Consider the following 11,859-nt stretch of genomic DNA (forward strand, 5'->3'; position numbering starts at 1 on the left):
CATTTGTTTATTAAAATATATTAACATGTATATATCTATTTTTTATGATAAAAAATTATATTATAATAATTATTAAAAAATATTATTAATTATAAAAAATAATTATAAAATAAACATAGATAATTTTTTAAATTTTATGATAAGTATTTCTTTTAATTTAAAAAAAAGTTTTTAATTTTAAAAAAAAAAGTTAAATATATTTTTAGTCTGATGCAAAATTAAAATTTATCCATGAAAATGAATGAATATAGTTCTTTTAATCCAATTATGTAAACTTTTTTTATGTGTCAAACACGTTTTCTAGTTGATATTAAACCAAGAATGTATCAAGCGACATAAACAACTTAAATGCTAGCATGAAACACATTTAACACGTTAAAAAAATTTAACGTAGTTAAATTAAAGAGACTCTATCCATTCATTTTTAAAGTTTGAGAATACAAAATATATCAAAGTTTTGAATAAGGACGAATTTCAATTTCACCACAAGCTGAGATACTAAAACCATATTTAATCTTTAAAGAACTATTAAAATATATAAAAAAAAGTAAGAAGTTGAATATGTCAAAAAGATTTCTTACTAATTATTAAATATCGTTATTGTAACATCTCATTTGATAGTTTTTATACTACTAAATAAAACATCATATCATGATAGTAGGAATAAGCCAATATAGAGTATTAGTACAATCATCCAAATAACTATAAAAATACCAACTATATGTACAACCTATTCTAGGAAAGAGTTAACAAAAAGTTTCATCTGTAATCAAAACACAAAACAGAGACTACTATCGAGACCTCATTCTACTGTCTCAACTCTTATCCAAGAGGAGAGTATCTTCACATGCATCTTTATCTGCTCACACAATAGGGATTATTGCAAGAAAAGAAACCAAACACAAAACACATAGAAACGATAAAAAGGGTAAGTTTATCTTATTAAAAGAAACATACAATCCAATTATAAACACCATATTAATTTTCACATTTCCAACAAAAACACTTAAATCACCATAACACAGGAAAGATACATGACTCTAGACTCAATTATCTAGATTATGTAAGCAACTTTGGACCTCTTGGTGGCATGCACCTGTGATGGTTCCCAAACTCTGCAGAGTTTGGCCTCAAGGGGTTATCACCCAACCACTCACAAGGTAAGGCCCCTTCTTGTCTAAGACTTGATCAAGTCCAAATACTAGGACCTCCTACTACTCCTCACGACATAATCCATTATGCTCTAGCTGAGCGTGAATGATTATTCGGGTTTCATGATACCCTAATAGTGAGTCCTCATGTCCTTACATACACAAAAAACATTCCCTTTAGAATCTCCCCTTTGAATTCTAGGCCACCTACATCTCTCATCATCCAATTTATACATTTAAACCACACATGTTTGTCAAAACACCAATTCATGCATATCATTATTCCAAATTCACACTTTAACATTAAGGTATTAATTCATCCATCTCAAACAGGAAAACAAACACTCTACTACAGTGGTTTTCGCTCAAGCTAGAGGGTCTCGCCCAAGCAAAAGAGTTTTGTCGCCTAAGTGGATCATTCCTGCTTGAGCGAGAATCAAAACAGAGAGCAACCTAGGAACTGAGCGAATTCTCACTTAGGCTAAGCTTTCTCGCTTAGACGAGATTGCCTCTCGCTCAAGCGAAACTCGCTCATCTAGGCGACAATTCGCGCAGTGGTGAGATGAGTTTTTGGTGTTTTCGCTCAAGCGAGAGCTGCTCGCTTGGGCGAAAACATCAGATTCCCAATCCGTTTTCACATGCAGAGCCCAGAAATTCAAACCAAAAATTCCAATTTAGCACAAACAGGTGATCAAAGCATCAATCAAGCACAAATCATGCAATCAAAGTCATCAAAATGGTTTCTATACGAAATTCAAAAAAATCAGTTAGTTCCCCTTATCTTTCTACTAATTTTAAGCTTGATGAAATCAACCTCAACTAGTAAGGGCGGAAACCTCAATTCAACCTAAGAAATTACATCACCAGGACACAGGGAGAGAAAGAACCTATGATTAATCCCAGAACAGAGGCAGAACTTCGAATTCAAAGCAAAATGGAAACCAAACATAGGAGGATTGACTTACTCGGAGGAAGGAAGATGGGAGTGAAATCAACAAGAAGCTCTACAGGAGTTTCCTCTCCAAAATCTGATTGCAAAAGAAAGAGAAGGATCAAAGTTATAGAGGTAACAAAGAGGTTACTGTTTGGAAGAGAAATTGAGGGAAAAACTTTGTGGGTGGGAAGTGTTTTGTTTGAGTATGGGGTGAACTGGTATACTTAGACCAAAAGATTAGAAGAGAGGGATTTCACAGTTATCCATCTATTGATAAAAAAAATTAAAGAATGAAAAAGAAATTAAGAAGTTATATAAGTAAAAAAGATCTTTTACTAATTACTAAATATCGTAATCTATCTATTGATAAAATATTAAACAATGAAAATAATTTATATTTAATACTTTGTCATAGACTGTATTCCTATCATGCTTTTGTATTTTTCTTTTTATAAAACAATGAGAAGAATATCAATTCATTAACAAATTTAACACTCTACAATTTATTTATTTTTTACAAAGTTAATACTTTTGTTTAAGATAAAAGTATTAATAATAACAAATATATGTTTCTTAGTATATTTTATATACAATTGCATGTTTAAGGTTGAGACTTGGAAATAGAAATTTTGAATTGGCAAAACAAAGATCTGGTTTTGGACCACTTTGAACATGTGATGAAAGGTTTTCATTGGCCTACACTACACACACATATACACACACGTTGAGTTTATTCAGAGTTCAAAAACTGTGCCACCAAATGCACCGACTGCAATATTAGTATCTCCAAAGCTCTTAACGTAGTTGGGTCTGTCTCGCAATTATTTTTCAGCTATACCAACCCATTTAAAGCCACTGTCTTACGTGTGGACCAATTCACAACCTCACCGTCATCACCACTGCTTAATCATCGCCTAATTCTATCTTTAATTTTCCATTTTCCGCTTAATAACCAAACAAACACTGCCACTTCTTTTTCAATTTTCCATAAACGCATATATAATTAACATTTTGTATTGAAGATGTTACCACGTTTTTTATATTCACAACTCAAATCTTAGAGTATATGTCTTAGAAAAAACCCAAGAATATATTCGAGTTTATTATTTGTGTTGGTAGCTAAATTAGACCAGGTAAACCCATGAGCAGATAAGAAAATTTGTGTTGAAATAAATGAGTGGGACAAGTATGATCCATTGTAACAAAAACTCGTGGCTCATAAGAAGATACTAAAATATAAATTTTATCGTGGATTTGATGATGTAATTCTTCATCTTTTATATTATTTTATTTTATTTAATAAATTTTTATAAATAATTTATATTTATCGAGGTGTCTGTATGTAAAAGTGTTAAAGTTCGTAATAATATCTAACATGATCTTATTTAAAATAAGATAGAAAATTTTAATAAAGTCAAACATTTCTTATGAAAAAATAAAAATATTAAATAAAATATTAAATTTTGAAAGATTATAAAGAATCTGGGTTGGAAGATACAGAATTCTGTTCGTAGGGAGAAAACACCTCTATCATGACAAGATAAAATATTATGCGTTTTTTTTTTTTAATTTATCATATTCAACCAATGATTTTTGAATATTATAAACACTAATGTTTTAGAAAACAATAAAGAACAGAAAACTAAAATTTGAACACCAGTTTTATATAAGCTATTGTTTTGTTGTAATTTTCCCTCGTGCGTGCAAATAAACAGTGTTTATAAGTAGAAGAGAATAAAATAAAAACAAATCGTAATAAATTCGATTAAATAAAATAATAATTCATAATAAAGCTAAAACCAATAATAGATCGTATTTTTTTATAAAATTAATAATTTATACCAATATTAATATTCATATAGAATAATTTATTTATTGTTTAAATTATATTAAATGTGTCTAACATATTATTGGTTGGGAATTACCCCATCTTTCTTCCTAAAAAAATCTTAGAAAGATCTCACTGGTATGATCATAACATGATTTCGTGGTCCAAAATGATCTCTTCTTTCTTTACCACATGAAAACTCAAAACTCATCAATGCTTTTGTGTTCTATAATGTTTCTAGAAGTTGTCTAAGCTAAATTTTTAAAATGTTAATATTTATAAGTTATATTTAATTCATCTTATTTTCTTTAAGTGTGTATTGCAAAAGTTAGAATAAATTATATTCGTGTTCCATCTTTCCTTTCTCCTTTGTATTTATTTTTATAAAAACCTAGATACTTCTAGAGATGATGGTTGTCAACGTTAAAAAAAAGGTAGAAAGTTTATTTACAAAACAAAAAAACTGTTAAAGTATTCATGCAGTTTAGTAAAAAATTTATTCAATTTGCAAATTTGTTTATTTATTTGTGTGAAAAAAAAAATTGTAGAAAAAATGGAAGTCATCCATATAGGGTCTTTGATAAAAGAAGGGATAAACACATTGTCTAGTTATATAGAAGAACATCATTTATGTAGTTCTCATGTGGAAGCTTAATTAGGTATTCTTTTATGGCTATACGTACTTTATATCTTGCCTCATTCCATTTCAAGTTAATTTTTTTCTATTTCTTCTCTTAAATTAATTGCAATGACAGACTTTAATATTTGATTAATTTACATTGATGACTATATATTCGATGTCAGTTAACTAATTGATATCAAAAATTATGTTACGATTATTGCATTAGTATACATGGGGACTATTTTTTGACATGCATGAGATACGTGTGAGGTATACAAAGGAGGAAGTTGGAGGAAGTTTTACCGGGAAAAACAAATATCAATAAAACCCGAATCCAATTATATAAAATTATATAAGATATTGACACCACTTTCGACCAAAAATTTTAAGACAATGAGTTTATGGATCTTTATCTTTATATAATATTTTACTTTTTCATTTTTACTCAATATGAGACTTAGACTCACATTTTCTAACAATACGATGCTTCCATTATATTTCTTTGGGTTAAATATGTTTTTGGTCCCTTAACTTTCAGTGAATTTTGAAATTAGTCAATTTCAAAACTTTGAACCAATTTAGTCATTCATCTTTCGAAATACGTGAATTTAGTTCTTGTAATCAAATTTTGTTTAGTTTATTTAACATTTCAAGCGTGTTTCATAATAGTATTTGACTTAACATTAAAGAAAAAATGTGTCAAACAGTATAAACAACTCAAAATTTATCCAAAACAATTTGATTAAAAGAACTAAACTTACGTATTTTGAAAAATAAAGGATTAAATTGGTTCAAAGTTTTAAAATGAATTAATTTCAAAATTTACTGAAAATTGAAAATTAATGAATAAAGAGATATTTAACCCATTTGTTTGTAGTGATGAAACTTTTCTTTATCTGTGTAAAACAAGCATAAAAGATACATACAAAAAAGAATTCTCTTGAAAGTTTTACTTGCATTAATTTATCATTGGTAGCATACATTTTTAGACTAAAATGAAACCTCGTGGTGTCTGGGGAAGAAGACACGTTTGTAAGAAAAGTGAATTGAATTCACGTTTTGTTAGGGTTCTTGTGCTGAAATGGGAAAAAGAAAAAAAAGGATAAATTTTGAGGGTAGATCCAAATATGTGATGGAAATCAGACAGTGGAAGGAATAATGACAGCAGCCAAAGTCGGAGATTTGGATGTTGCAGCGTGGAATAAACAATTTGTCGGTGCGTCTTAATAACCAAAAAACTCACCTTTTTTTTAAAAAAAACTATTATTTATTATTCAAGTTCAAATAATTTCTTCACTCTACAGATACAACAACCATAATTCTAATTCCTACATTATATTATGTCATTTATGTTATTATGATTATGTAATATACACTTGAGTATTTGTTTCGATATAAATTTAATAAAAATATGGGAAAACAATATTCGTATTTGGTATTTAATGTATATTATAATGAAGGTTAAATAATGATTTGTGATAATGAAAAGATTGAGGATAATAGTGATAGTTATATTAAGTATGATAGTAATGATATTAATGACGCTCTAATTGATATGCCATTAATGAAGTTGTGATAATTATATTAAATTTAATACGTTAATAATAACAATAATATTATTGAATAGCGATAATGATAATAATGACAAAAATTTGAATAACGATATGCTTAAATTGCGGTAGGTTTTAATTATCATAGTAACAAATAATAACAACAATATTAAATAGAGATAATAAAATATAAATAATAAAAATTTTCGAATAGAATAAGAAAAATAATCTAATTTTGTCAATATATAAAAATCATTTAAAATTTACTTGATTTTCCCCTAAACACAGGGTGCGTAATGGTGTTCATGAGTTTTATTTTGAGGAAGATGGAGAATTAACCTTTTGAAATGCTATTATTATTATGTTACTTTTTATTAATTCGAGAGTAATTATGATGTTTGTTGTGCTGTTATCCGTAATCTTTAGTTGATTGGTATAATAATAAAGAATGATGATGAGTTTCTTGTTTCTTCTCACACATTTTACATTAATTCTTATCTTTCGTTTCGGACTACGCGGGAATGCATTTAGTTCAAGTACTTCCTTTTACGAAATATTAAATTGCTAATTAAAAGTTAGTATCATTTTAAATTAAATTCATGTCTATTTATTTGTAGAAAAGTCATTAACTTTCAAACATTGGATTACGATTTAATAAGACTATTTTAGTATTAAAAATTCTTGTAAATTTTAAGAGAATGTGTAAAACTGTTATGATTCATAATTTGTTAAAATTAGGATTAAAATTTGTAGTGAGGATTTTGATGATTTATATTTTAAAAAATTTAAAGATTCTAGAAAAACTTTATGAATTTATACATTCAAAATAATTTCACGAATTAAAAAAAGTTACAAAAGTACAAAAGTAAAGTAAAATAATAATAACAACATCAAGATCAATAAATAATAAGATCTGGATAAAGAAAAATAAACTATTTTTTAAGATTTTAATAATTAGTAACTATAACATTTTTTATTATTTAAATGTAACATTTGACTAAAAAATACATTAGTACTAATTAATATTAGACAAAAAAAATTATTTACATAATATTTACATTATTTTTTAAAGATTTTTTATAATAAAACCCTCTTCGTAGTGAGAATCATACCATATAGGCTCATTAGGACTTTTGTTTCAATATTTGATAACTTTTTTAATGTGATATTTAATTTTGTATTCATTTTATTTAGAAGTAATAAATATCATTTTTTTATATTAAATTGGTGTTGACATTGGGTGGAAGGTAACTAAATGTTTGTGAGTCTAGTTTTCTCCAATCTCAGTTTGTTTTTACTCACCACACTTACAAAATAAGTAATGTCAAAATAGTTTACTTCATGCAACTAGTCCAACTTATTTCAAATTTTTATCCAAAACTTAATATAAGACTTTTTTGTATTTGAGATCTATTTGAAGTCAAATTTATAAAAATAGTCTATTTATTTATTTTTTTTGTCAAATGGGGTCAAATCGTTAGGATGGAGGGACATTACAAATAAAGTCGTCCTTCACCTAACCGGTTTCTGTTTTTTTATATAGGAAAGTGAAACTGACTGCAATGGTGACAACTTCAATATACCATTTAATGGAAAACGATTGTAGTGGTGACGACTTCATACTGAAAACTGTATGCTTTAATACCAACTTTGCTTTATCCAAAAATGCTGATACAGGAGGCAAGTGGTGCTGCAATCCGCACTGCACAATTCATATTCATAGGCATGGGTTCACACACACAGAAATCATCCTGTGTAGGGACGACTTTGCTTTTTCGAAAAAAAAATAAAAACCAGCTGGATGGAGGACAACTTCACCTGTAATGTCATCTTCTATCTTAATAATTTGACCCAACTTTGAAAAAAGAAATTCAACAAACGATATTTTACAAATTTATGGTCAAATACACAGTGAAATAAAAAAAGTCTCAATATATCAATTTTCGATATTTGAAAAACTTAAAAGGTGAACATGACTTTAAATTGCTCAATTATAACCTGCACCCTAATTGAATTCATAAATCAGTGTACATCTCAAAGACTTTCAAACTTAAATTCAAATCGAATTCAAACTCAAACCAACCAATTTTATTAACAACTTTCACAACCTTTAAACCTGAAACAATTCACAACATAACTCAATACATTCCAAAATCAGAGGAGGTGGCATGAAATGACAGTGGAATTTTAACAAGAGTCAACAGAGGGTGGTTTTATTTTCCTAATTTGGTACACAGAGGCACATCAAGTGCTGCAAAATTCACCCTTTGTACAAGAAAGAAGTAAAAGTTGTGGGGATAGTTTCACGTTCTCATTTTGTGGGGCTCCCTCCCAAAATGATCCCACCCTAATTTAGCTACATCATAGGCATATCTCAGCCTTTTAAAACACAATTCAAACTCCCATTTGGGGCTCTAGTGTTGTGAGTCTTCACCCTTTTTTTTACCAATTCCCTCCACTCCTAAAATCTCTCTAGGAGGGAAGAGGGGGGCAAGGCAATGGAGATGGACACACAACCACATAAGAAACACCATTTTGGAACTTCCTACATGCGCTTCCTAGTACAGCATTGTTGTCTTGTCATCACCCTCTTAATCTCCACCTTCTTCACCACTACCACAGCTTTTGATTACGCTGATGCCCTTTCAAAGAGTCTTCTCTACTTCGAAGCACAACGCTCTGGGAGGATACCTTACAATCAGCGTGTCACTTGGAGAGACCATTCTGGCCTCACAGATGGCTTGGAAGAAGGGGTAGGACCAAATCCTAAACTATACCCACATGCCACAACTCATCAAGCTTTGTCTTTTACTTTCCTGCTATGCCAAATCCCCTCTCAAAATCATAACTTTTTTTTCTTTGGGTTTCTGTAGGTGGACTTGGTAGGAGGGTATTACGATGCTGGGGATCATGTCAAATTTGGTTTACCAATGGCATTCACCATCACAATGCTCTCATGGAGTGCCATAGAGTACAGGCAACAGATTGAAGAGGCAGGTGAATTACAACACACATTGGAAGCCATCAAATGGGGCACTGATTATTTCATCAAAGCTCACACAAGCCCAAATGTCCTATGGGCTGAGGTATACTAATTCAACAGAAAATGTCCTAAGGATTCTTTCTGATATACTGTTATCAAAGAAAGAACAACTGTTATCATCTATTCCAATTCATCTGTGTTTTCCATTCAATGGGAGTCTGAAATGAATGATCTTTTTCAGGTGGGTGATGGTGACACTGACCATTATTGTTGGCAACGGCCAGAGGACATGACAACTTCACGGCGGGCGTTTAAGATCGATGAGAACAATCCCGGTTCAGATCTGGCCGGAGAGACGGCAGCAGCCATGGCAGCTGCATCCATTGTGTTCAGAAAAACAAACGCACATTACTCTCACTTGCTTCTGCACCATGCCCTGCAGGTGAGTCAGGGAGTGATTAAATTAGCCAGTGATAATTAAAGTTTGATTGATAGGTTTTTGACTAGGTGCCATGATTAACAATAATTGTGGGAGCGCTTTTGTGTGACAATCTCAGTTTCAAAACTAATAATTGGGTACGAGAAATTAATTAAGATCATTAACCAGTGTTGTTGCTGATGAGTTTTAGTTAGAATAGAATAGAACAGTTTTTATGGTTGGATTAGATTAAGAATGAGAATTGAATGTTTAAATGAATGAACAGTAGTATTTATTGTGTGTGTGTTTTGTAGTTGTTCGAGTTTGGGGACAAGTATAGGGGAAATTATGATGCTAGTGTCGGAGTGGTAAAGAGCTACTATGCGTCGGTGAGTGGATACATGGATGAGTTGTTGTGGGCTGCCACGTGGCTTTACAAAGCCACCGACAACAAAATGTATTTTGAGTACGTTCTTTCCAACGCTCACTCCTTTGGTGGCACTGGTTGGTCCATTTCAGAATTCAGCTGGGATGTTAAGTATGCTGGTCTTCAACTCATGCTCTCAAAGGTAAAAACTTTTCCTCATTCTTCACTCCATTTTCTCCCATGTGACTTCTACTTTTATGTGAATCTAACTTTGTCTAGATTTTGCTTTTCTAACCTCAAAAATCAAAATCATGGAGTATGCACCAATTAAGGTATATTAATTAGTATATTAAAGACATAGAAACTATAAAGTGTGTCCAAGCACAAAGCCATGTGCAGCCACTGCTTTAGCTTTGCAACAGGGTGCAATTAAAGTTGTGTGGTTTATGGTTGAGCCCAATGTTGGAAACCTTAAGTACAGATACCCTTCAACACCTCACTTCATTGCACACTCCCTTTTTTTTTTAACCCTTTTAATAAATATGCTAGTAAATGAGTAATGAGGTAGGACATGGACATCCTTTGGTTTTTTGGTAGAAATCAAACATGTGAAAAATAAGTTAAATGGATATAAGTAAAAAATTATGGTCAAAATAGGAGTGTTTTAGTTTTGAAAAGTTAAAATACTATAAAATAAAACAAAAATAATTCCAGGAATTAACTGTACCCCATTTGCACAAAATACGTACGTGTACGTCTTTCTCTCTACCGCCATGCGAGTTCTTATAAAAACAAAAAATCATTATTTTTGTCTTTTGAGGACACATAAATGAATGATATCCAAACAGAAAACTGTGTTTAGATAACACCCATTATTAATCTGCATTGGATCAGTTAAAAAAAAAACAACAGATTTAATGTAAGGAAAACCGAATTCAATTAAACAGTTGAACTTTATAATTAGACCTGACCCCACCCATGTGTACATTTTATTGGTGAGAATAAGGATTGCACTGCACAGAGTATGATTTGAACATCGAAAAAAATGATCATGGAATCTCTCTGAAGGAATGATTAACTTAGATTAAATGTCAACAAGCAAGAAGTGGGTTAAGAAACAGTAATTTAGCACAGTTTCATGTTTTTGTGCAGCTCATGAGAGAAGAAAAAGAGAAGAAGCATATGGCTATACTTGAAGAATACAGATCAAAAGCAGAGTACTACATATGCTCATGTCTGAACAAAAACAACGACAGCAAGGATAACGTGGAACGAACCCCTGGTGGATTGCTCTATATCCGAGAGTGGAACAACATGCAATATGTTTCGACAGCAGCGTTTCTGCTTTCAACATACTCTGATTTCCTCGAGAACACAAATGAAAAGCTGAACTGCGAAACAGGCACAGTGGATCATGAAGAAATTCACAGTTTTGCTAAATCACAGGTTGATTACATTCTGGGGTCTAATCCCGTGAACATGAGCTATTTAGTAGGGTATGGCCCTAAGTACCCTAAAAGGGTGCACCACAGAGGGGCATCCATTGTGTCATACAAAAGGAATAAAGGGTTCATAGGGTGTACCCAAGGGTATGATAACTGGTATGGTAGCCAAGAACCTAACCCTAATGTTCTTGTTGGGGCTTTGGTTGGAGGGCCTGATGGGAAAGACAATTTTGAGGATCGAAGGAACAATTTCATGCAGACTGAAGCATGCACATATAATACTGCTCCCTTAGTTGGTGTTTTTGCAAAGTTCTTGCATATAGAAAACCACAAAACAGTTCATGACTGTAACTCACTTTTGGTTGCTTCCTTCAAATAATATATACTAAATTATTTATACAGTATATGTTATCATAAATAAAGTCAAAACCCAACAACTTTTCAATTCTTTCGTTTTTTTCCCCTCATTGGTGAGTGATTTATATAGTTTGGTGGAGATTTTCTGGCCTCAAATGTACTTACAGTATAGATATAAAAAACTCTATCTTTCGTTTCTTATCA

General features: G+C 31.0%; 1 protein-coding gene across 1 annotated transcript; it reads left to right on the forward strand.

The window, feature by feature from the left end:
- Positions 1-8,489: 8,489 nt before the first annotated feature.
- LOC114193768 (endoglucanase 11-like) lies at positions 8,490-11,859 on the forward strand. The gene is made up of 5 exons (XM_028083700.2): positions 8,490-8,838; positions 8,959-9,171; positions 9,310-9,510; positions 9,801-10,055; positions 11,006-11,859. Exons 1-5 carry the CDS (start codon positions 8,584-8,586, stop codon positions 11,675-11,677), a joined length of 1,596 nt encoding a protein of 531 aa, XP_027939501.2. The 5' UTR covers positions 8,490-8,583; the 3' UTR covers positions 11,678-11,859.

Source organism: Vigna unguiculata, chromosome 8 (genome assembly GCF_037176805.1).
Source record: "Vigna unguiculata cultivar grain cowpea cultivar isolate G323 ecotype 2 chromosome 8, ASM3717680v1, whole genome shotgun sequence".
Lineage (NCBI taxonomy): Eukaryota > Viridiplantae > Streptophyta > Magnoliopsida > Fabales > Fabaceae > Vigna > Vigna unguiculata.